Raw genomic sequence first — 25687 nt, 5'->3', positions numbered from 1 at the left:
CCCCCCCTCCCCGCCGGGGGGGGGGGGGGGGGGGGGGAGGGGCCGGCCGGGGGGGGGGGGGGGAGCCGTGAGGCGGAGCGGTCCCGCCGCCCCGGGAAAACCACGCCGTCCCCCCGTCCCGGTGCCCGTCCCCCGGGGCCACTTACGCTCTTGTCCAGCTCGATCTTCACCTTCTTCTGCGAGATGCTCTTCTGGATCCTCTTGCTGAAGCTGGCGTTCCCGGCGGCCCGCCCGCACCGCTCGCCCTCCTCACGCAGGCAGCACAGCTGACCGGCCCCGGGGCCGCCCGCCGGAGCGACGGCGGCCGCCGAAGGAGGAGGAGGAGGTGGCGGAGGAGGAGGAAGAGCAGGAGGAGGAGGAGGGAGAGCAGGAGGAGGAGGAGGAGGAGGCGGCGGCGGCACCTCCACGGCCGAGCCCGCGTTGCCCGCCGTGGCGGCGACGGGGTCGGCCGCCTCCTCCGGGGCGAAGCCGTTCATGGCCGGCGGGAGGCGGCGGCGGGAGGGATGGCTGCCCGGGACGGCGGCCCGCGGGTCTCCACACTTCCTCCTCCTCCTCCTTCCCCCCCTGTCATGTGGAGACTCTTCAGCTGTTTCCTATGCAACAACGGCAACCGGCCCGCCGCCGCGGGGCCGCCCGGGAAATGCAGTCCCCGCACGGACTACGGCGACCGCCATGCAGCGCGGGGGACGGGGACGGGGCGGCGGGAGGAGCCGCCGGCCCTCAGCTCCTCCTCCTCCGCCATCCCTCCGCTCCTTCCCGCCATCCCCCGCCGATCCTCCTCCTCCTCCGCCGGCCCTCAGCGGCTCCCCGCCGCCATCCCGCCATCCTTCCCGCAGCTCTTTCGCTCCCCGCCGCCATCCCGCCTTCCTCCGCCGCTTTACCCGCTGCCATCCCGCCGCTCCTCCGTTCCCCCGACCGCCATCCCGCCGTTGCTCCGCTCCCTCGGCCTCCATCCCTCAGCTTCTCTCCCGCCGTCCCGCCGCTACTCCGTTCGCCCGGCCTCCTCCGCCCCCCCCATCGCCATCCCGCCCGTCTCCGCTTTCCCCCCACCATCGCCCCGCTGAACTCCCTGCGATTTTAGGCCTCCTCTCCCTGGCCGGAGGAGCCCCCGGGTCTCCGCGTCCCTCACGGCCACCATGTCCCTTGTCCCTTAACGTTGTGTTTCTTGTTACATTGCATGACCCCCGCCCCGTATGGATAGGGGCTGGGGAGGGCTTGGGGGGGCTGGAGGGGTGAGAAGCTCAACATGAAAGAGGGGAGATTGAGGTGAGATCTCAGGAAGAACTTGTTTGGTGTGAGGGTGGTGAGAGCCTGGCCCAGGTTGCCCAGAGAAGCTGTGGCTGCCCCATCCCTGGAGGGGTTCAAGGCCAGGTTGGAGGGGGCTTGGAGCAACCTGGGCTGGTGGGAGGTGTCCCTGCCCAGGGCAGGGGGTGGCACTGGGGGGGCTGTAAGGTCCCTTCCCACCCAAACCATTCCATGATTCTATGACCCAGCAACCTGCCCTGGCAGCCCAGAAACCCCCTGCACCCCAGGCTGCACCCCCAGCAGCGTGGCCAGCAGGGCCAGGGGGGGATTCTGCCCCTCTGCTCCCCTCTGGGGAGAACACCACCCCCCCACCAAGTGCTGCCTCCAGCTCTGGGGCCACCAACAGCAGAAGGACATGGGGCCAGAGGAGGCCCTGGAGATGCTGGGAGGGCTGGCTGTGAGGACAGGCTGAGAGAGTTGGGGGGGTTCAGCCTGGAGAAGAGAAGGCCCCAGGGAGACCTTAGAGCCCCTTCCAGGGGGCTCCAGGAGAGATGGGGAGGGACTCTGGATCAGGGAGGGGAGCCCTAGGGAGAAAGGGGAAGGGTTTGACACTGAAAGAGGGGAGATGAGGTGAGATCTCAGGGAAAAATTCTCTCCCGTGAGGGTGGTGAGAGCCTGGCCCAGGTTGCCCAGAGGAGAATGATGATGGACACATCACCTCAGATCCACTGATAGCGCACTGCAGGTGTATTATTAGTAATTAACCTCAGAAAGGAAACGCAGCTTGTAACAGTGTGTGCCTCTTCACGCCACGAGGCTCAGCTGGGGACAGCTGCTCCCTTCCCCACGTGTCTCAGTGCCCAGTGTCCGGCTGGCGTGTCGCACCTGAAACTGTGTTAGCAAATGGAAAAACAAGGAAAAACTATTGCTATACGTTTGTCTTTCATTGGGATTGTAACTGTTCCAATGAAAAACAAATTCCTTTAGAACACCTGAAGAATTCTGCAAATTCCCCCTCCCGCCCTGGTGTCTCTGATAAGGAGAGCAGCTGGCTGTGTTAAAACCCAGCCACCAAACCTCCCCTTCCTTATCAGAAACCAGCATTCCTCATCCTTTCTCCTGCGCTCCCCTTTCTCTGATTTTCCAATCTCTGATTTCCCCATCCCACCAATTCACCATGCTCCTCCCTGCTCCTCTACCTCCCAATTCATTGTCCCAATGTCTGAAAGCCCAGAGCCCAAAGCACAAGAATATTGGGATTTACTGGCAAACTTCACTTCTTTATATGTTTTACACTAGGACAGTTAAAATGTAACTTGGGATAGTTAATTGTATGATAGAACTTAATCTCTGTTAGCACACACAGAGCTTACTGTGTACGATTCAATTAATAGAGGAAAAAAAAAATTTCCTACCTTTAACCAAACCAGCGATATTGGTGCAAACCTGGTGTTTCCAGTCCTCAGAGTAATCCAGCAAAAACCAGTGTTCCTTTTTTAAGTGTTCCATCTCCTGCAATGGAGCCGAGGGGTAGACAAGAGTTTACATAATGCAGGCTTTTACTAAAAGATTTAAAGCAGTAAACAGGGTCCAAAAATAAAGGCTATATTTTAAGAATAATCTAGGTGTTAGGGGATTAGAGCTGATAAACCCCTGTACTGTAAAAGCTGTAGAGGTCTGTAATACCTGCCCCTTCCTGCTTTCTGCACCTTCACCCTCGCGATCGGACAGCACCAAAGGACCTTCTGCTGGAAGGCTTTTGTTCAGCCTGGAGAAAGCTCCAGGGAGACCTTAGAGCCCCTTCCAGTCCCTCAAGGAGCTCCAGGAGAGATGGGGAGGGACTCTGGATCAGGAGGGGAGCCCTAGGACGAGGAGGAAGGGTTTGACACTGAAAGAGGGGAGATGGAGCTGAGATGTGGGGAAGAACTTGTTTGGTGTGAGGGTGGTGAGAGCCTGGCCCAGGTTGCCCAGAGAAGCTGTGGCTGCCCCATCCCTGAAGGGGTTCAAGGCCAGGTTGGAGGGGGCTTGGAGCAACCTGGTCTGGTGGGAGGTGTCCCTGCCCAGGGCAGGGGGTGGCACTGGATGGTCTTCAATGTCCCTTCCAACCCAAACCATTCTGTGATTCTATGATTAGTTTCACAGGCAGCTTAGAGAGGCTTAACAATGTGGACGGCTGTAATTTACACCATGAAACAGGTTTAAATGGGTAAAAAAAAGTTTCTCTCCGTCTGTCCCTGCCCCCCAGACTCTCCCAGCCTCGGCAGATGTAGTACTTGGCCTGAAATGTATACACCGAGGCAAATTAACATGAACAAAGCAAATCACTGCTTTCTGCTCACACCTGTAAAAAGGGATTAACAGCACAGCAAAATACAAGCAAGCTCTATTAAGATCTCAAGGGGAAAACATCACATGAGCATTGCTTTGTGTGTAAATAAGAAACTAAGTGAAAGCAAGGTCTAGGACCAGAAAAGTAAAAATATTAAGAAAAAAATAAACAGAAGCTTGTAAACCCAATGCAAGAAAAGTTCTTGCCAAATGAAGGCTGAGAAAGTGGAGTTAACAATTAGTGTGCCCCTAACCACCGGTGTTCCTAACGTTAACTGCGTCAGTACTGGGAGAGATTTGTGGTATTTTTTTAGCTATTTGGTACAGGACACAAAGTCAGAACGAGCTCCTGAGCTTTCAGCCTAACCCAGCCTCTCGTGAGGTGGCCGCCCCTCGCCTGCCAGCTGCTCAACTGGTTACGCAGGCTCTACAGTAGCCCATGGAATAAACCTGTAATGTTTAAAGAGTACATATATTTCATTTTTATAACACACACATCATTTGCATGTTAGACAACAACAGGAAAAAAATGGGAAAAGTTCTAATGTATTGCCTTAAATGCAACTATTTAAAATATCAACAGAAAAATCAGCTTTGCAAACTTTTTGGGCAGCTGCAGTTCTGTGGTTTTTATCAAAGTACAAAGAAAGTAAGTGCTTGTAACTGGAACATGACAGTAAAATTTAGGTAAGCTGTAGCCTAGGTCGTTCTGGTGTTTGCTTTTCATCCTAGAAGTATTCTAGTTTATATGAAATAGGCCAAAAACCATAGTTGCTGTCTGCAGACTTCGTAACTTGCATTAAAAGCGGCTTTTTAAAGGAGTGACCTATTAAAATTCTTTTATTTCATGGATTTAAATTTTTTTTTCTATAACAAAAAATTGCTGATTAAAGCTGTATTTGCTTTTCCTTTCAACATCTTGCATTCCTATTAGTGAAGTCGGGTGATGTTAAAACCAAGCGCAGCTGTAACTCACTTTCATTATTCATCCGGTGAAACACCCACTTCCCAGTCCGTGAGAGAGCCCCTCTCAGCTGTAATCAATCAAGAACCATCACCTTCCCAAGCTGAATTTTATTGCCTTTAGGGCTACATTAAGGCCAGATATTCCACACAGGAATTTGTGTAACAGCAGAGCCTCTGGGGAAAGGCAGCAGAGCTTTTTCATCCAACTGACTGAATTAAAACTGAATTAACAGACTGAATTAGCCCAAATTAAAGTTTGGTCAGAGTTAAGGTCATGCAACCGTGCTTTGCAATTTCCTCAGCTGAACGGTATCTGTTGCAACGGATCCGCCGAGGGAAACGTTAATTCCAATAAAAGGGCTTTTGTTACTTTCTTCCCTGGCTTTGTCCACGCTGACACCGGCACCCAGGAAAGCTGCAGGAGCTGCCCGCAGAGATGTAGCACAATGTGAAGTAGTATCACTTCCATCACACACTTTTGTTCAAAATTTTCTTCCAATCCATTTCTCAGCTCTGGTCTCACCCACCTGGTCTCCAGCGTTTCCTGTCACAGCATTGCTTATCTCTCCTCGCACGCCATTTACTGCAGATTCAGTGAAGCTGACAATAGCACCCCAAATTGTCCTTGTTGGAGCAGATGAGAAGCTCAAAAGGGCTGGGAGCCAGGGAGCTATAAAACTTAACAGTCGTTTCACGAGCTGAATTATCGAGCAGAAGTAGAGCTCCGCGTCCTGGAGGTTGTGCTTCTTCCCCACAACTGTCATCCACATGTGGTTCAGAAACGAGCCCCGCGGACCCACCGGAGTCAGTGCCGCGCCGATCCCAGATTTTAGGAGAGCACCAGCCAGGGGATCTCTGGGGACAGAGTTTGTGGTTTCGTCTGCACAGGAACAGCATCGTGCCCTAATGAGAAAAGGGTGGCAGCTCGTTGTGGCATCAGGCGTAGGGAGAAGAAGGACTTTTCCAGGCACAGGGAGAAGAAGGGCTTTTCCAGGCGCGAGGACAACTCTCTCAGCTTGCTGGAAAAGCTGCCAGCATCGCCTTCAAGCGTGGAAAATCTTCCATACTGCCTTCCTTGTCGGAGGGCAGACAGATGTTACAGACCACAACTGTTTGGTCCCTTACGCTGCCCTGCGTCGCACGACATAACCCTCACTGCCCACATTTCATTGTACAAAAAGCTTTCTTTTTTCAGAGAAGAGAATGTAGGAAAATAATCTCTTTAAAGGAACAAAGAGCAAATTACTTGTCTTTCTTAAAACATTTGATTAAATCATTCAAAAGGCAGTTCTCATTTTTTTCCCATAGCAGTAATTACACTTTCTCACCCTACCTGCTCTTCCACAATCACTTTCTTCACATTCTTACAGCAGAGATGAAAACAGATGCAACAGGGGAAGTCCCTCTGCAGTCATATCCCATAATTTCCAAAGACTGTTCCAAAGTATTTTTTTTCCATGAACTGGCTATATTAATGTTTAAAGGAACAGTAAAAATACGTTAATAACAAACTTATATAAAGCTTTATATAAACGTATAAAGCTATAAACTTATATAAAGCTTTTGTTGTTGTTGCTCAAGAACTGACAGAGCAGATCTGGAAAGGTAAAATGCGCAAAATTCTTCTCTCCTTTCAACTGTTAAAAAACATTTTTGGTGGCTGTAGCCATCCCGACAGCTTTTCTGTATCAAACTCCCAGACATGCTATTTCAGAAGCACTGACATTGAGAAAACTCCGTTTCCTGAAGACTTGTGGACTACTTCAATGCCCTTTCAACTGCACCAGCCAGGATTCAGAGATGAAACTGGGTTTGATGGAGTTAACTTACATTTTTATATGGCTGTAAACAGGGCAGAAGGTGCTTATGGATGTGTTGGAATGGTGTGATACGGAGAGCTATAGGTTAATTCTGGTGGACAAGGAAGGGTCCAACACTAGAGATGCCAAAGGCTGTGCTATGATCCATCCAGTACGCACTAGTATTGTGAGATTCTACCTTCAGTTACAAAAGTGCTTTATTAACTAGAAAACACCCTGCAAGAAACTGTCATGTACAGGTGGCTTACCACAAAGTGAAGGAGGGACCCACCTGGCAGCTCAATTCACCAAACAAAACAGCACTTTCCAAGAAACAGGCATTTTCAAAGCTACAAAACAAATTAAAACATAGAATCATCTTGATTGGAAAAGACCTTTAAGATCATCAAGTCCAACCATCACCCCAGCACTGCCAAACCCACCACTGACCCCTGTCCCTCAGCACCACGTCTGCCTGGCATTTAAACACCTCCAGGGATGGTGACTCCACCACTGTCCTGGGCAGCCTCTGCTCAGGCTTGACATCCCTTTGGGTGAAAAAATTGTTCCCTATATCCATGCTAAACCTCCCCTGGCACAACTTGAAGCCATTTCCTCTTGTCCCATCGCCTGTGACTTGGGAGAAGAGACCGCCCCCCCCCGGCTACCCCTTCCTTTCAGGGAGTTGGAGAGAGAAGGTCTCCCCTCAGCCAAATCCTTTTCTCCAGGGCTGAGCCACCCCTGGGCCTTCAGACAACTCAGTACCACAGAACTGAGAACGCGAATTAGCTGCTGAGTAGCGGGATGGTTGACAGTAATAAAGAGTCAAAACCAGAACATGGAATATCCCCTGCGTAAATGTTTGTTTTAGAAGATTAAGTCTAAGCTTTGTTTGGAGGTCAAACACTGTTGAAAGGAATAGCCACACGAGTTAGCTGACACAAAAATGCCTTCTGAGAGGCTTTGACATAAAAACCACTGGTTTGGGTGGGAAGAGACCTTACAGCCCCCCCCAGTGCCACCCCTGCCCTGGGCAGGGACCCCTCCCACCAGCCCAGGTTGCTCCAAGCCCCCTCCAACCTGCCCTTGAACCCCTCCAGGGATGGGGCAGCCACAGCTTCTCTGGCCAACCTGGGCCAGGCTCTCACCACCCTCACACCAAACAAGTTCTTCCCCACAGCTCAGCTCCATCTCCCCTCTTTCAGTGTCAAACCCTTTCCCCTCGTCCTATGGCTCCCCTCCCTGATCCAGAGTCCCTCCCCATCTCTCCTGGAGCCCCTTGAGGGACTGGAAGGCTGTCCCCGTCTTTCCTAAAAGCCCCTTTAAGCCCTGACAGGCCACAGTAAGGTCTCTGCAAAGGGAAGGCACCTCTCTCCCTCAGCTCACCTCACCGCTACCTTACCCTCCAGAGATTTTTCACTGTTTACATCTTTTCAGGCTGCAGTTGGGGCTAAAACCATAAAGCCAAGGCGGTATTTACTGCTATATTAGCAAACTGCCCGTCAGAAGGGAAGAAAACAACGACCTTGCGGGCCTGGCTTCTTCCTCTGCGCTCTGAGGTGATTCTGCAAGGGTGGGGGGAGAGCGTTCGGAGTGCCAAATCCCCACAAACCTGACTAAATTATTGGGGGGAAACGTCGTTTTTTCACCTCAAAACGATGCTCGATGAAGCCCCAGGGGGGGCGGCGGCGGTCTGCGGCGGCGGTCTGCGGCGCCGCCGCAGGCCGCCCGCCGCCCCCGACCGATTCCTCTCAGCGCCCTCCTGCCTCCCTTTGTATTTTTAAACCACGCTACGCCGTGCCGCCCCGCCCAATCAGAACGCGCGCCCTCCCCCGCCGGCCAATGGCGGGGGGCCCCGCGGTTTTTTAAAACCGTCCCTCTCCGCCAATCGCCGCCCGAGAGCTCTCTTTAGTCCCGCCCCCACCCGCTCCGCCCCGCGCGCCGCTCTTGTACTCGTTGGAACCGGTTGAGGTGAGGAGAGAGGAGGGGAAGGGGGGCGGGGGGGGAGAGTGACGTGTGAGCCGCAGCCAGCCAATCCCCGGCGGCGCTGTGCGCGGGAGGCGGGGCGGTGGCCTGTTTGAACGGGGGCGGCAGCCAATGGGGTGCGGCGGTGGGCGGGGCCGGCGGGCCCGAGCGGCTGTGGCGAACAAGAGGCGGTAAGTGCGCCGCCGGGCTCCATTCGCCGGCAGCCGCAGCAGCGGAGGGAAGAAGGTCGTCGTTGTCGCCGCCGCTGCCAGGCAAGGCCGGGCCGCGGGAGGGCGGGAAGGAGCGGGGGGGTGCCGGTCTTTGAGGGGGCGCGCGGCTGAGGGGAGGGGGAGGCCCGGCCGGGCAGCGCTGAGGCGGCGGGTCGGGCGGGAAGGCGGCCCCGGCCCTGAGGCGCGGCCCCAGCCCTGAGGCGCGGCCCGCCCTCACTCTCCTCCTCCTCCTCCTCCTCGGCCCGCCTCAGGGAGCCGCCGCCGAGCTCGCCATGGGTAAAGGCGACCCCAACAAGCCGCGGGGCAAGATGTCCTCCTACGCCTACTTCGTGCAGACCTGTCGGGAGGAGCACAAGAAGAAACACCCGGACTCCTCCGTCAACTTCGCCGAGTTCTCGCGGAAGTGCTCGGAGCGGTGGAAGGTGAGCGGGGACGGGGGCTAGCCCGGCTGTCCGGGCCCCCCGGCAGGGTTTGAGCTGATCCGGGCTCCTCTCCTCTCCCCCTCCCGCAGACCATGTCCAGCAAGGAGAAAGCAAAGTTTGAAGAAATGGCCAAAGGAGACAAGGCGCGTTACGACAGAGAGATGAAAAACTACGTTCCTCCCAAAGGCGAGAAGAAGGGAAAGAAAAAGGACCCCAACGCTCCTAAAAGACCACCGTGAGTGTTTCTGTGACCAAAAAAACAATAATAAGGTATTAATTCTACTAGTCTGACACTTAATTTGAATCACTGTCACTGTCTGTCACTTTTAGATCTGCGTTCTTCCTTTTCTGCTCTGAACACCGCCCGAAAATCAAAAATGAACATCCTGGCTTGTCTATTGGAGATACAGCGAAGAAGTTAGGAGAGATGTGGTCTGAACAGTCGGCCAAAGACAAACAGCCGTACGAACAGAAGGCTGCAAAGCTAAAGGAGAAATACGAGAAGGTAGAGTGGAAGTGGTGAAAGAAGCGTTAAAGGTGCAGATGTCACTGTAAATGTGTGACTTCTGTTTTGCACCTAAACTATCATATGGTTCATAATTCTAAGTCATAGAAGGGTTTGGGTTGGAAGGCACCTTACAGCCCCCCCAGTGCCACCCCCTGGGCAGGGACACCTCCTACCAGACCAGGTTGCTCCAAGCCCCCTCCAACCTGGCCTTGAACCCCTCCAGGGATGGGGCAGCCACAGCTTCTCTGGGCAACCTGGGCCAGGCTCTCACCACCCTCACACCAAAGTTCTCCCTGAGATCTCATCCCAGTCTCCCCTCTTTCAGTGTCAAACCATTACCCCTTGTCTTGCCACAAGATGCCCTTGTAAAAAAAAAATCTCTCCACCTTTCTTGGTGGCCCCCTTTGGATCCACGTCTAGAGATATTGCCAATGAAACACTTCCCTTCCAGAAAGCAGGGCACCTGATTGAAAAATAAATGGCCATACTCCAGAACACTGCAGTCCTAAAATTCCTAAAACTGGATCATGCGTTCTCTTGCCAAAATGTTTAAGCGTGGAGATTCCAAGGCTGAAACCCCACTTTTGCACACACATTCTATTAGATCTGCATGGTATATATTAGTATTCGGTTATTAAATCAGTATAGATTTGTCTCCAGACTTTTGTTCCCCACCACTAAACAGCGTTTTTCTTGCAGGATATCGCAGCGTATCGTGCCAAGAGCAAGAGCGACGCAGGGAAGAAGGGCCCAGGTAGGCCTGCGGGATCTAAGAAGAAAGCAGAACCAGAAGAGGAGGAGGAGGAAGAGGAAGACGACGAAGAGGAGGAAGAGGAGGAGGATGAGGAATGAACGAATGTCCTGCTGTAAAGATTTATGCTCGAAATCCAATATTTTGCTAAGAATGTGAACTCGAGTGCAGCTCGTGGTTAGCTTCAGTATAGGACTCTGTACAGAACTGTGGGCAGGGAGCGTGGCTCTCGGTAGGGACACCCCCTGTGGGATGTCAGGGGGAGCCCAGGGGCTGCCACAGCTCCCTTTAGAGAAAAAAAGAAAGAGTTGTGGAATGTTTCTGCGTATTTAATGGTTTTGTTGAAACTCAGTGACTGTTAGCCAGGTGTTTCTCCATAGCAAAGTAAAACAAAGGAGGTAGCTTAATAGCTGATCTTATATTTTGTAGTATATTGCATTGTATTACTTTTTTTAAACAATTTTGTAATAAAATGTCGTACATGACTAGCGTTTTATTGTTGGTGTTTCCCAGAGGCTGGGTGCTCCCAGAGTGCTGGAGGATGAAGCTCTGTGGTGTTGACTCCTGGAGTTTTGACTGGATTTAATTATTTATTTATTTTTTTAAATGTTTAAAGTGTCTCCCTGTTGCCCATCCACTTCTGAAGTGACTGCGTCCAGCCCTCGTGTGTGTGTCTCACCTGTTTCCAGCCGTTTCTGGTCAGGTTTCCTCTTTGCCGGTGGAGCGGTAGCATCACAGCAAATTGACTAGTTTTAGTGATTATTTGAATTTTTTTTTTTTTTTTTTTTTTTTAAATTCTGCCCAAGTACTTTTATATTGAAACAAACTAGACCCCTTCAGGTGTCCCAGAAAGCTGCACGGGTTCCAGAATTTCACTTACCCCATCAGAATAAGCGCATATTGAGGTAACTGGGAATAAAGCTCTTCTGATGTATTCCCGGGTGAGGTATAATGACTTGGGGATTCAATTCTGTCTAGCATTAATTGGCTCATTTAGCTCCAGCCCCACTTCTGCCAAAGTGCAGCAGGAAGGTTGGGAAAAGATAAGGTTGTAGAAAAAGCTGAGTTAGTTTCTGACATCTGAGTTCAATACGGACAATCTTAATGAAATTACTCACCGGGAACTTGTGGCTGGGGGGGAGCTGGGAGGACAAGAGGTGGCCGAGATCCAGCCTGCTCCACAGACCTGCAGGTACAGGCTGCCCCATCCCTGGAGGGGTTCAAGGCCAGGTTGGCCAGAGCTTTGAGCAACCTGGGCTGGTGGGAGGTGTCCCTGCCCAGGGCAGGGGGAGGACTTTAAGGTCCCTTCCAACCCAAACCATTCCATGGTTTGGTGATTCTTTGGAGAAGTCCATGCCTGTGAATGTTAAAGAGCTCTGGTCTACTTGAATTTGGCCTCACCTGCTTCTCCTAAGAGAAGTCAGTCATCACTGAAGACCTTGCAGGAGTAAGAAGCTGGTTCTTAGCACAGGATCAATACAGGAACTGGCCATCGGTTTCACCAGCAGAGGAAAATCACCCAGAAACACCCATTTATTACTCTCTTATTGGGTAAAGAGCTAAGAACAAAACAAATACTTAGTATTTTGTTACCACCTTCCCAATGGAAAATAAAGTTTCCTTGTTCTTATGTCAACTTCTTGAGCAGAAGCCTATTTGCAAAGCTGGTCTGATTTTTTCCCCAGTGATACCCATGGTCTGAAGAATGTCTCTGTCTTTCCTGGGTCTGGTTTTTTGGTCTTTTTTTTTTTTTTTTTTTTCTTTTTGATGTTTTCAAAAGGAAAACCTTGCTCAGAAGAACAGCTTTAGACATGGGAACTGAATTACAGTCAGGCTTTACAACTCAAATAGTAAAAGAAATTGCAAACGGGTGTGGAGAAAAACATCAGAAAAAAAATGGAATTGGAGTTTTGTCTTCAATTACTTAATAATTTTAATTACTCAATAATCTATAGAACTGTTCCATACCAGCATATCACAGGCACCTTGTGATATGGTACATTGGTACATAATCTAGTACTCACAGCTCAGGGATGGTCACCAATCCTGCTTGACTCTTCATTAGTGCAATTAAGTAATTGTCACAGGCCGGCACCAATTAGTGAGTGAACCTCAACATTGCTCTATCCTGATAGCCTGGAGTCAACTCTTCCCTCCAGCCTCAGGCTCTGCTGGTGGCCACCCAAGCCCTGAGGCTCTGGTGATGGCCACCAAAGCCTTGGGGCTCTGCTGGTGGCCACCAAAACCCCCAAGGCCCTGCTGGTGGCCACCCAATATGGAGTCAACCACCAGAAGACTCTTTGTCCAGCAAATCCGGTGTTCCACCTCAGCTGTACGGCTGTTCCCTGCCCCAAACACCTGCTGGGGCAGCCATGAACCAGTTCCCCTGCAGAACCCAAGGGATGATGTGTGCGTGGACAACACCACATCCTTCTAAAAGGCTCTCTGAGGCCCTGGCACTGACCTAGCACTAATTACTCCTTTGGGAATTAACAAGCCCTCATCACTGACAGGCATTATCCCCTTCCCCTTCCACCCTGGGATGCTCAGCCCCAGGGCTGCTGTTGCCATCACCTCATCTCAGGCATGAGTTTGGGGTTTTTTGGGGATTTTTGTTTTAAATACAGGCTACTGCTCTGCTGCTTCTCCCACCCCCCTGCTCCCTTCTGCTGCAGGAGACACCACTCATGTGGCCGAGCGGCCAGAAGTGAAGTTGGCTGTTGTCCCTAAAGCCATCGCCTTTCTTTTCAGGGAAGTCTATTAGTGAGAAAAAGAAGGGAAAAGTGCAAATGTACCTTTTTCCTCTTGGTGTGTGAGCAGCTCCAACTCCTCCCCGCAGGCTGTGCTCGTCGCCTTCATGGACCTGAAGGAAGGGGCCTTTTCCATCAGGCCACCAAGATCCCTCAGAGAAGAAGCTCCACCTCTGCCCTGCTGAAGAGCCTCCATCCAGCCACTGGCCAGAGCAGCGCAGTGATGTAAAAAACCTAAGGATTGTGCACAGAACTTATTTTTTTTTCATTTACCAGGCCCCACGTTACATGGCAATGGAGAATTATTTAATTTGATTCTTTTTTAACCTAAAGGGAAAAAAAATCACGCTTGATGCACAGCAGAATCCAGCACAGCACCTTTTGTGGGTTTCTTTTTTCTTCTGAAAAGTCTCCCAGATCAGAGAGAAGCATCAAACGTTGACATCTCAGGCGTAGTTTAGGAGATCTGGGGCTTCTCGGTCCAGTTTGAGAGCAGTGAGTGGATCCCAGATGTGGTTTGGAGACAGATGGTGAGGAACAGGCAGGGAGTGGTCGCGGAGATTGGGTGGAATTAGGGAAAAAATTAATTCCTCCCTGGATGCCACCAACGGGGACAGCGTCTCTGATGGTCCTCCCGGCGCTGGGGTGGCTGGTGACGAGGAGACACGTCCCCTCTTCCCTCCAGGGACCGGCCGCTGCCACAGAGAGCACAACAGGTACCTAAACAAAAAGCAAAACTCTTAATATTTGTCAGTTTGTAACATTGAAGTCGTCTGGATTCAGAGATAGAGGGTTTCTGTGGAGAAAACCACCCGTTTTTACTCCGTAAAAAGTATAGTAAACCCAAAAATTCAAATATTTTATTTACTTCACCTAAAAAACAAGCAACCCAATAAGTAAGATATACATAGGTTTCCCGGATTTATCCCTAATAAATTTTTTTAAAGATTTATACAATTTCTACAGAAACGTACAGTGTATCAAAATCTGCATAAATCAAATTTATAAAATATGTAGAAATGCATAGTGAGATTATCATCCACTTACAAAGCAAGACTATGGGGATTATTGGTTGGGTTTGTTTAGTTTTGTTTTTTCCAAGCCAGCTACAGCAGGAAAGGGTTGTTCCAGCCACGGCTCCCCGCGGGCCCGGGAGCTGGGAGACGCCGGTGGCGCAGCATCAGCTTTCCCAGGAATTGCACTAAATACTCATTTTCACCCATTCTCTCTCTCTTATGCATAGTCGTACGGTTAAATTAATCCACCCCCAACACAACCGAGTACCGGCAGCACACCCTCAGTGTCCTTTTGTTTGTTTGCTTTTACTTTTTCCCTGGTTTCTCCCTCTGTTTTTCATCGCTCTGAAAGGATAGGTAAAGTTTAAAGGAATTCGGAACTAAGGGATCAGTGCAGACAGCCCCAAAAAGAGCAAAACTGTCACCAAAGAGGAGGGAGACCCCTCGTTAACACCCGCGGGAGCTGCAGGCGTCACTGCTGATTTCGGGGAAGTATTTCCTCACATTTAATGGTCACCTCGTTAACACCCGCGGGAGCTGCAGGCGTCGCTGCTCCTGATTTTGGGGAAGTATTTCCTCGCATTTAATGGTCATAAAATGTGGAGTTAAGGAGTGGGGATAAATCATTCCCCCTCCCGGCTCATTCGGGGCCAGGATCTCTGCTGCGAGGGGGGTTTCTGACAGGCTTTCCCTGCTCCAGACACTGTCACTCCACGCCGTTCCCTCCTGTTCTCCCCATCCCTCGGGAAGAGTTTCCGGGGGCAAAAACAAGAAGCAAATCGCTATGAATAAAGGCGGTTTCAGGGTTTTCATGCCTTTCCAGATCGGAACCCGGCAGCCCAAGGAGCTGCAAAGAGTCACCCAGGTGTGCTCAGGAGCGGGACAGTTTTTTCCTCTTAATTAAAAGCTTTAGTTCTCCTCCAAGTGATTTCCATGTAAAATAACGCTATAAACCAAGCACTGGCTTCTTTCTAAGTTTTACATAATTGTGCAGCTTTATTTTCTTCCTTCCTTTTAAATGACCCTGGAGTAAGGCATGGGTTAACCGAGGGGGTCAGTGCTGTGTGAGTCCCCAGCCGGGATGGGGAGGGACATTCTCTCCACCAAATCCTACCAGCTCCTCCTCACCCCGCCCACCCAGCGGCCGCCCCAGCCCAGGGGCCAAACTGGCCACCAAAATCCCTCTGTGGCAACACAATAATTACTCAGGGGGGGATAGGGGGGGTGGCACGGCCGGTCCTTACCCCCCCGGTGACAGCTCAGAAAGCCCGTCCTGTCAATTCCCAACAAACGCTTTTCCTCGGGGGGAAAAAGAGAGAAATGAAAAAAGAGGCACTAAATATGTCAAAATTCACCTTCCAAAAAAGCAGCATGACGGTGAGAGAAGGCCACCCTGGCTGGTAAAACCTGTGGCAGTGCTTAGTAAGATGTCAAATTAAATTAAAAAGAAAAAAATAAAAAAAAAAATATACAACAGGTTGACAATCCCCCAGTTTCTGTGAAAAACCTGGTTTACTCCAACCTTTTCAAGTGTGTGTAAAAAAGAAAACAAACAAACAAACTGCCTTCAGAGCCCTGAGTGTAATCCCAAAGAAGAGGAGGAGGCTTTTAGCCGCGTTCCCGGGGGACACAGCTAACAGCCTGGGAATTTACCAACTGAAAACCAAAGAAAAAAAAAAACCCAAAACCAGAAGAAAAAAAAAAAAAAAAAAAAGAGATGTAAACATCTACAGAGTTTAAGGTAAAGCAGTTTTGTAAACATTAACTGCGGATGATAATGTTATTGTCCTAATAATCATCACAGTTCCTCCACGTCCTTCATGCCAGCCGGCGGCCGTACGGAGTCCATGATTGCAGCAGTTTTCCAGGCGCTTTCCAGTCCGGTCACGGTATTGGGGGGGGTCAGTGGGAAGGTGTGTGTCCCATTCCCCCCTTCCCAGCCTCCCCAGAGCTACACGCTCAGGATGTTGTTCATTTCCCACTTCTGCGAGGCTTTCCCGGAGTCGCAGTCGGAAATGAAGACTTGGTGGAGCACCTCGGAGCGGTCCAGGCACTTCCCGGACGGGATGTGGGTGAATCGGTGCAGGTTCTGCAAAAGAAAACCACGGGCAATGGGCCTTGGCTGGGGTGCTTGGGGGTTTTTAACGTTTTTCTTCACAACTGTAATACAGCCATTTTTAAAAAAAAAAACCAGGTCTTAGGGGATTTTCTTCACAACTGTAATACAGCCATTTTTTAAAAAAAACCAGGTCTTAGGGGCCCAGAATTGATCAGATTTTACTCATTTTATTATTTGTGAAACCATTACTTTCCCAGCCTTCGTATTATCAGTTCTGCTGGTGGCCACCAAAACCCCTGGGGCTCTGCTGGTGGCCACCGAGGCTCTACTAGTTGCCACCAAGGCTCTGCTGGTGGCCACCCAAGCCCTGAAGCTCTGCTGGTGGCCACTGAGGCTCTACTGATGGCCACTGAAGCCCCAGGGCTTTGCTGGTGGCCACCGAGGCTCTGCTCCAGCTCGAGCAGCACCAGCATCCCGCTCACCCACGTGGCACACAAACATTATTGATTTGTAAATTTCAGGTGTAAAGAATTTGGCTGCCTGACCGCAGAGGAAAGCTGGGGGGAAATGGTGTTAAGGGGATTAATAAATGTGCAAAACACTAGATGGAAGGAAAAATGCCCATGGAAGGAAAATCGCCCCAGCAGAGTCTCTCAGACACGGAGCCAAGGGCTGAGTGGCCACGTCCAAGGACAACGTCACCCTGGGACTACTCTGTCTCATTTTTGTTAAGAGCCAAACAGAAATACCACCTTAGGTGTGTTTCAGAACCCGCCGGGAGGAGCCGCAGATGCAGGGACGGAGGAGCCACCCCCAGCAGCCAAATTCCTCCTCTGCATCAGCAGCTCAGGGGTTTTGCAATCCCAGCACCACACCCAGCGCTCACAACACAGCCTGTAATTAGCAAAGGGCTAACGAACCGGGGGGAGAAAAACACGGAAGGAGGCAGAGACAGCACAAAAAGGCAGAGTACGGCTGTGTGCAGAACTGAAAAGGGCAGAATTAAAAAGATCTGCTGTCTGACCCTGTCCTACAGCTTCATTTTCAGACAGACATAAAATAATGTAAAAACAATAAATGGGTGAAAAAACGCCAGGATGCAAGTTCCGATTCCTTTTGTCTTAGTGCTGCCTACCTTGAAGTACTGCCAGTCCCTGTGCTCGTTCTGGTTACAGTGTGTTATCTGCACCTTGGACCCATCCGGCCCCTTCGTTAAGCACTGATCGTACTGCATGAGCTGATTGGCTTCGTTAATTCGGAAGAGCTAAGAGTGGGGAAAAAAAGAAAAGAAAACAAGAAAAGGCATCTTTTTAACAGTTGACTCAAAACGACGAGTATTTTAGAAACACTGAAAGTACCACCAAAAATCGCAAAATTCAAAATATCGTCTCCTGCTGTCCCACCCGTCTCTCAGGAAAGGTCTTCATTTCCCAGGATGTAACACACTTTCACCATCACAACACTCAGTGTCACAGAGAACTTCCCTGGGGGGGGGGGTTTCCAAGGGTAAGAAACTTACCCAGCAGGACAAAAAATACACAAAATAAAGGGATGGTGATTTGGGAGGTTTCTGAAAGCATTTGATTAAAACCTGTGCGTGATTTAACAACAATCCTCTCTCTCTCCCTAAAGCTCTGGGCCTGGACACCCAGTTCATGTGATGACAGGAAAACTTTGAGTTCCTCTGTGGGAAAAATGCCCAAACTAATGCATTCAGGTACAAAAAGCTTACCCTGGCTACTTATGAAATAATCCTCACAGAGTTCTGGGGTGTAGCAGATGCAGGGAAAGTAGCTTGGGGAACTTTTTTTCATTAAATATTGAAATAAAAGAAGCGTTTCCAAGGGCTCCGAAGAGCTAACCCTCACTCTCCACACAGTGTCCCGGCTGCCCCTCGCCCGGTTCAGGTCGTCACCACCATAAAAAAGGATTTTAAATGCTGAAAAGTTTCCCAGGTGAGAACAGGAGATGGAAATGGAGGAGAGGAGAGGTTTGTGCAGGCACAGGTCAAACCCCACGGTGGGTTGGATTGCAACCACCTATTGGCAATTACGGTCTGGCAATTAATTTGTAAACGAAGCAGAGATTGTGCTGGACTCCTCCTCCCCTGTGGTGGAAGAGGGGTCGCTGCAGGAAGGTGTTTTATCCTTCCCTTTGAGCAAATCAGCTTTGTGATTTAACGGAGCCAACGTCAGGAAGGGGGGTTGTTTCCGAAGCGTTAATTATGGAAGTATTTAGTGCAGATAAATGATAAATGCTGACTCAGCAGCAGCACTACGAGCTGTGGTTGTTCCAACACCGGGACACGGCTGCTTTGGAACAGCCCTTCCTTCCCCACGCACCCATTTGCCTTCAATTTTGTACCCTTTGTGTTCAAAATGGTATTTCCAAAGCCCTGTATTTTCGCAACATCCATGCCCTCACGGAACAGCCCCAACTCGTGTCCTTGTGGCTGGAGCCCCAGTGACTCCTCCTGTGGGGCAAGCAGGAGCCCAGCCCGTGGCCACCCATGGCAAACACTTCTCCTCCAGCCTGGCCCCCCCAGCTCCTCACCTGGTTGCCCCCCATGCGGTGGCAGGGCCCCAGCTCCACGAAGCCGCCGTTGGTGTGGCCCATGCTGTCGATGCAGTACACCGTCTCCAAGCCCCGGATCTGCAAAAGGGGGGTTGCATTTTAACTTCTTTAACCTTTTTTTTTTTTAAAAAAAAAACAAACAAACCCACCCCTAAATTCCAATTCCAGAAAGAAGAGCTTTAGATATAACCGAAAGGCAGGGCTAGAGATTAAATAATCCTTCAAGGAAATATGGAGATAATTGAAAAAATTGACCTCTTAGAAAACATTATTTTTTTTTTCCCTCGAGTTATATCATAGAATCATAGAATCATTGAGGTTGGAAGAGACCCTTGGGATCATCGAGTCCAACCATCTCCCCTACTCTACAAAGTCCTCCCCTACACCATGTCCCTCAGTACTGCATCTAAACGTCCCTTAAACACAGCCAGGGATGGTGACTCCCCCCCCTCCCTGGGCAGCCTGTTCCAATGCCCGACCACTCTTTCAGTGAAAAGTTCCTTCCTAATGTTCAATCTAAACCTCCCCTGTTGGAGCTTGAAGCCGTTCCCTCTCGTTCTGTCACTAATTACCTGTGAGAAGAGACCAGCACCAACCTCTCTACAGTGTCCTTTCACGAAGTTGTAGAGAGTGATATATCTCTATAACTCTCTGGTTCATACCATATACCTCAGATCAGCAGCAAAGAGCCTGTTCTCAGAGCGATGTCGAGTAACCACCTCTTCCTTTTAAATTCCCATTTTGTTTTTTTTTTTTTTAAATCTCCTGAAATAAATGGCAGTTCCGTGCTGTACCCACCTCTCCCCAGTCCACGTTTTTGGGCGGCAGGGGATAGTAGGAGGTGATATCGTAGGCTATTTCCTCCATGAACCACTTGAAGCTCTTGCAGTTGTGGTCCTCGCGGAACTTCTTCAGCTCGGAGACGTCTCCGTAGGGCAGCGCCTTGGTCTCGGGCCGGCTGGCGTAGAAGTAGTCCCGGTACTCATCCCACCACACCTCCACCACCCGCACGTAGTTCTGGGAGGAACAAGGACATTGCTGCACATTCGGGCCTGAAATTCAAGCGTTTCTCCTCAAAAAGCCACAGCGGGAAATTATTATCTGGTGCTGATTGTTTGTCACCTTCCACAGACAGCACAAGGCACACGGGTATTACTTTCAAGTGACATTTTAGGGCTGAAGCCAGAAAAATAAACTGCTTGAGGAGAGTACTAAGTCTTTTCCTTAAGTTTAGAGGATCTTTTTTTTTTAAATAAAGACTCTGCAATAACAGGCTGCAATCACCACCTGCAAACCAGCACTGCGATTCAGAGATTGGAGTCACCTTTTAATGCAGAGAATGTATTAAAACATGGACATTGGTCCACTAAGGGTGAAAAAAATTAAGTATTAAAGGGGTGAGCTATGACACACCCAGGAGATTTTACCTTCCCAAATAAAGGGGTTTACGAAAATGATTCAAAATCCTTCTTCTCAGTCCCTTTGATGGCTCCTGTCTCTCTATTACCTGTTTTCTTGATGCACACCCCAATTTGTACAATTCTTATGGCATTAATGGCCTGGGGAAACCAGTCTCCATAGATGTGATAGCGGCACAAGGGATTGAGAGTTTGAATTTTAATCCCCATCCAGCATAACTGGAACAAAGCCACAAACCAGCCCATCTTCTGTGGGATGGGAGGGAGCCCGGAGAGGCAAAGTTCCCTTGTGCAGAGAAGGGACTTTGTATTTTAGAACCTTCGGTGTTTTGTTGGATTCAGCAAATGGACGAGCAGCCCCACCAAAGGTGTAAATATTCACTCAGTAAATATTTTTGATCAGTTTTTCAGGAGAGTGCAATGTTTTTTATCGTTTTTGGGAAAGCAAACAAGCCCCTTGCCTGCCCTGAGGGATGGAACCATCAATGGCCATCCTGCCTCCCAGCTGTGCCCATCACCCCTGCCCTCCCTTGGACTGGTCCCAGTCCTTGCCTGATCAAAATATTAATCAATTCCCATTACTAATAGAGGGGTTTTTATTTTTGGGGGGTGCCAGGTTAGTTTTCTACCATTAAATTGGGCTGGGACATTCCCTTTTCAACAGTCCCAACCACTGGCTTGGCTGAACCACACTCTGTAACCCCACCAGTGGTCATCATTCTGGGTAACATCCAGGAAGATGGCTCTGGGCTCGGAATTCCCAAAGAATTGGGTCTTTGGGGACAGGATTTGCCCACATCAAAACACTGCACAAGAGGAAGCTCGAAATAGGCAACAGGAGACCTTACACAGGAGGGAGGTCTCTCTTTCTGCTGGTGGGGAGGTGAAGCAGGAGATGGGCCCAGGAACCTCTGCTCTTAATAACGGTGGCACAGAGATTTCCCTCCCACAGGGATGGACCATCTCAGCTTCAGGCAACAAATAGATTTCCTACTGACAATTTAAGTAGTTTTATCTAAAACCATTGTTACCCAAGGTCGAAGCCCATCCCCGGGGGTGCAGGGAAGCGGTACCTTGAGGGTGGGCGAGGAGCCCACGTAGACGGGGGGCGGGTTGCCCTGCCAGCCCTGCAGCCGGTAGATGTGTCCCACGCGGGAGCAGGGGACGAAGAGCAGCTTCCCCCCACACTGCCAGATCTGCCGGGCAAAGCACAGGGACACTCAGACACACACACAGGAATTCAAGCCAGACAAAGAAAAAATAAATTATGGAAGAAATGTCCACTACTTTTCTTACGATGCTGTGCGGTATAAATATTTTCTCTTCAGATGCTGCATAAACACCAGGGGTGTCTGCAATGATGGGCTGTGTTGGGAACACCTTCAACTCAGCCATGGAATAACTAAATTACTTTTTTAAAAAAGCTCTGAAAAAAGCGTGCTGTCTCATCCCATTGCTGTTTTGAAACAACAGTAATGAGTGAGTGCGCACAACCTGGAACCCCGTCATTTTTCTTATGATAGAATTAATAATAATTCCATTTTATTACAGAATCACAGAATCTTCTAGGTTGGAAGGGACCTCAAAGATCATCTTGTCCAACCGTCAACCTAACTGACAAAAATAGACACCCGCACAACAAACAAGGAGCATCATCACTAAACCAGACCTCCCAGCACTACATCAACCCGTCTTTTGAACACCTCCAGGGATGGGGCCTCAACCACCTCCCTGGGCAGCCCATTCCAAGGGCTGAGAACCCTTTCGGTGAAACAATTTTTCCTAATATCCAGCCTGAACCTCCCCTGGCACAACTTGAGGCCATTTCCTCTCGTCCTGTCGCCTGTGACTTGGGAGAAGTAGTTGTAGAGAGCAATAAGGTCTCCTAATTAAAGCAATTGACATGCCCCTAAGATAGGTTTGGGTTAGATGCCCATCACATCTAAGTTTTTCTTAATAAAGACTAGTAGGGGAGAGAGGGATGTCTTTGGTAACCCACTGTTCCACGAACAAACAGCTTTTTCTTTAACAACAATAGCAGCTGAGAATAACAAATGGCTAAAACATGTCACTATTCTGAAATTCCCCCCCTCCCACATGGCCTTGGATCATTTACAGGGGAAAAAACCAACATACCTAAATCTGAGTTTAGCTGTGCAATAATTTTGACAAGTTTGAAATGCATCAAATCCCAACCCAAGCTGACATTGGGGATGTCCCAGATTAGCCCGAATTCCAGACTAAAAACCTGACCTGACAGTATTTGCAGAGATGGGCAGAACAGTTCCCTTCCTTCATTCCATCCTCCTATTAATTTTCTTAAGTTTCATCAAAAAAAACCCAACCCTCAGACGCACAAGGCCATTGTACGTGCTGTTTGCTGAGAAATGTCATTTAGCTCTTCTGAAGATCGGTGTGATCTGATGACACCAGCCGGGAGGTCTCACATTTCCCCGTGTGGAGAGCACTCCATTCCCACCAGCAGATCCACCAGATTGGACATTTTTTGGGGGGGGAGGGGTGTGACCCCAAACCACTCAGAAAAGTTCAGGTCTCAGCACCAAAGCCCACAGGGGGACACGGTGGGGACAGACATCTCCTGGCCACCAAACCTTCCTGGCTTGGGCGAGGCTGAGGTGCTGCAAATCTGCCTGAACCCCAAACAGAATTATTTACAGAAAAAAAAGACCCACTAAATAGAATAAGTTTTCAGTTTTCGGTGTTACCTTGTAAGAGATTTCGAAGTTTTCTCCCCCCCAGATCTGAAGCCCCGGGTCGTAGAGCCCCAGCTCGAAGAAGAAGTCGCGCTCGATGGCGAAGAGCCCACCAGCCATGGCGGGGGACCTGCGGGAGGGACACGGCGTCACGCCTGCTCACCAGGGGAACGCGGTAATTAAGGAAGCAATTCACCCGTACCACAGAATAAAGATGAGGTAAATGGCAATACACTGAAAAACCATAAAGCTTTGTCATCGGCTTCCAGCAATTTTCTGAAGCGCCGTTTGTATAATTTCTAGTGAAGTCAAAGATTGTTTAATTTTTTTTTTTTTTCTATTTCTACACAAAATATGGGTTGGTGCTACCCACTCAGCCAGCCACGTGCTTCCACTGACAGCAAGAAAGGGAAGGCTCAGGGTGACAAGGTGTTTCTCTCCTGAAAGCCATTCAGGCTGCCGAGAGAAGAGATGAGAGGGTGGAACTGGCTGTTTGACCTTCTGAGGAGCTGCCACGTGGAAACTCATTGTCTGTTAAACAAGGAACAGAGCTTTTTGGGCTGAACAGCACCTTTCTGTCTCCTCCCTCTGGCTGCTTTCCCACCACTGCCATGTGAGACACTTTTCTTTATACTCAGGGAAATTTTTAAGAGGGCCTGGATCAACAAGGTTTCCTTCCCCCTTTATTTATTTTTTAAATTAATCTATTTTTTCTTAATGGCTTTGCAAATCCCCCCAAGTACGCCAGGGCTCAATTAGCAAGTTTTAATGTGTCAAAAAGCCTCTGTGGTTTGGACGGGAGCATTTTTGCAGAGTGGCTCCAACCACTGTCCCTCGGTAGCTCGAAGTGGAGAGCAGGATGTGCTGAGCCATCTCCCACGCACCTACCAAGGGTTTCTCACCTGCTGAGCAATAAATACATATAAAAAAATAATCCTTAATCAATAGAAGCTAGAGCCCCTGCTAAATTGGTAATTTAAAAAAAAATTTTAAAAAAATCACGTTTTCCTCATAAGGAAAAAGTGAATCCTTTCTGACATCAGATGATGTGCAGCACTGAAGGATTGGGATCACCCTTGTGAGCCGAGTGAAAAACAAGGGAAATATTCCTTCTTGTCCAAAGCAGCAGGAGACGGGTCATTTCTAGCAGCCTTCACTCTCCTCATTCCATCAGATTTTTAACTTTGTGCTGCTCCTTTTAACAGGAGTTTTCCCAGAAAATAAGGGTCTTTTCCCTTTTTTTTTTCTGTTGTTTTGCGATGTTTATTGAATGAAACTCCCTACACACACTGCGACCTCAGCAAATATTTTATAGAAAAATCTTCAGAAAGATTGTTAAACAGCCTGCTTCTTTCTCAGACATGGTCCATCACGGAGCACGTGGGAGAGCTGTGACAAAAGGGATGTTTTTGGAAGCGTGGTGGTGACGGCAGCAGCTGCTCTCCCGTCACCTGGCCCCATTACTCCTCAACGTCCCCTCGTCCCCCTCTCCTTTCTAAACCAGGCAGCCCTGGCTGGTAAACGTCACCATTCCCTTGGTCCGATTTGTCTGGGTTTTGCCCCAAGAAAAGGCCGGGACACGAGCAGAGGCGGGGAAGGTCTCTGTTTAGGAGCTGTCCCATAACTCTGAAAGCGTTATTAAAAATAAAGTCCTCTTTTAAACCACCCTGCAAACATGTGTTCCGTGTTTCTGGGAACAGTTTAAAGGCTTTTTAAGACCTGTTTGGATGGTAAACACAGAAAGGCAGCAGCGATGCTTGGAATAGTTTATCCCCCTCTAAGCCCATATGAAAGTCCCGACGTGGGCAGCCCTGTCAGAAAAGGGTATTATTGATACCGGACCCAAAACAGATCAAAGCTTCATGGCTTCCTCCCATGTGTTGCCATTTTAGGGGAGAACAACCCCGGGGTGAGGACAGGGAATTCCCGACACCGGCTCTGACAAGGTTTAAATCAGGTGTAGGAGCCAGAGGACCTGGGATGCCGAGGCCGTGGGGATGGCTCTGCGAGGCAGGAACACCGGGAGCTCAGTGCGGAGGGGAAGGTAATAAAAACCAGCAGAACCACAGCCTCCCAGCCTTGAAAAGCCACCCAGAAACTCTCCTTTCTGCCCCAGGGTCTCCAGCCAGTTCCTCTGTGCACAGAAGAAGATATATATCCCCCTCCCAAAGCAGAAGAAAAAGATGGGAATTATTGGAGTTCTCCCAGAAAACACGGGGGGGAGGGGGGTGGGTGTCCTTTTTTTTTTCCCCATTTTTTAATGTTATGTGCATTAAACTAAAATCCCTACACACACCGAGACCTTAGAAAGTACCCAGCCCAGAGTCTTAAACACTCTGCTTCTCTGTCAAGCGCCATCCGTTATGAAGCAAACGGGAGAAATATGACCAAAAATGAGGTTTTTTTCCCCGAGGGAGGTGGGCAGCGCAGGCACTTCTCCCAGAAAACACGGGGGGGAGGGGGGTGGGTGTCCTTTTTTTTTCCCCATTTTTTAATGTTATGTGCATTAAACTAAAATCCCTACACACACCGAGACCTTAGAAAGTACCCAGCCCAGAGTCTTAAACACTCTGCTTCTCTGTCAAGCGCCATCCGTTATGAAGCAAACGGGAGAAATATGACCAAAAATGAGGTTTTTTTCCCCGAGGGAGGTGGGCAGCGCGGGCACTTGAAGGCATGCATCCTCCCACAGCCCCTTTCCCCCCCCTCCAGCTGCCTGCAACACCTACAGCGTGCTCCTTACTGCAAACCAAAGGGGTGAATAAGCAAGGAGCTGTTTCCGATATTACTTTTACCAAAAAAAAATAAAAAATAAATAAGGTCTCAATGCTAACTAAGGTTTCCCCTGGAACCCGAGCCCTGTTTTGCCAGAGAAACCCCCCCGTTGTTCTGTCGTGCACCCTGAGAGCAGGAGTGGAGGGAAAGGAGCAGGTTGTGGCAAA

At 49.7% G+C, this 25687-nt stretch overlaps 3 protein-coding genes across 3 annotated transcripts in view; 1 reads left to right on the top strand and 2 right to left on the bottom strand.

The window, feature by feature from the left end:
- Window positions 1-643, bottom strand: part of SAP30 (Sin3A associated protein 30kDa) — a 7877-nt gene extending 7234 nt beyond the window's left edge. Inside the window, exon 1 of the mRNA XM_014948403.1 lies at window positions 147-643. Within this exon, the coding sequence (XP_014803889.1) occupies window positions 147-476 (330 nt within the window). The 5' untranslated portion in view covers window positions 477-643. The remainder of the gene's footprint in view (window positions 1-146) is intronic.
- Window positions 644-8454: 7811 nt separating this feature from the next.
- Window positions 8455-10699, top strand: HMGB2 (high mobility group box 2). The gene is made up of 5 exons (XM_014948402.1): window positions 8455-8575; window positions 8785-8955; window positions 9045-9190; window positions 9286-9460; window positions 10163-10699. The coding sequence occupies exons 2-5, from the start codon at window positions 8806-8808 to the stop codon at window positions 10313-10315; spliced, it is 624 nt and encodes a 207-aa protein (XP_014803888.1). The 5' UTR covers window positions 8455-8575; window positions 8785-8805; the 3' UTR covers window positions 10316-10699.
- Window positions 10700-13799: 3100 nt separating this feature from the next.
- GALNT7 (polypeptide N-acetylgalactosaminyltransferase 7) overlaps window positions 13800-25687 on the bottom strand; it is an 82682-nt gene continuing 70794 nt past the window's right edge. Inside the window, exons 7-13 of the mRNA XM_014948401.1 lie at window positions 22758-22875; window positions 21105-21227; window positions 19412-19630; window positions 18593-18691; window positions 17175-17303; window positions 14498-16069; window positions 13800-14423 (exon numbers count right to left, since the gene is read on the bottom strand). Of these exons, the coding sequence (XP_014803887.1) occupies window positions 15932-16069; window positions 17175-17303; window positions 18593-18691; window positions 19412-19630; window positions 21105-21227; window positions 22758-22875 (826 nt within the window). The 3' untranslated portion in view covers window positions 13800-14423; window positions 14498-15931. The remainder of the gene's footprint in view (window positions 14424-14497; window positions 16070-17174; window positions 17304-18592; window positions 18692-19411; window positions 19631-21104; window positions 21228-22757; window positions 22876-25687) is intronic.

Source organism: Calidris pugnax, unplaced genomic scaffold, assembly GCF_001431845.1.
Source record: "Calidris pugnax isolate Ruff unplaced genomic scaffold, ASM143184v1 scaffold172, whole genome shotgun sequence".
Taxonomy (NCBI): domain Eukaryota; kingdom Metazoa; phylum Chordata; class Aves; order Charadriiformes; family Scolopacidae; genus Calidris; species Calidris pugnax.
Note: the sequence above shows the minus strand (reverse complement) of the source record. Positions and strands in the feature narration are given on the sequence as shown.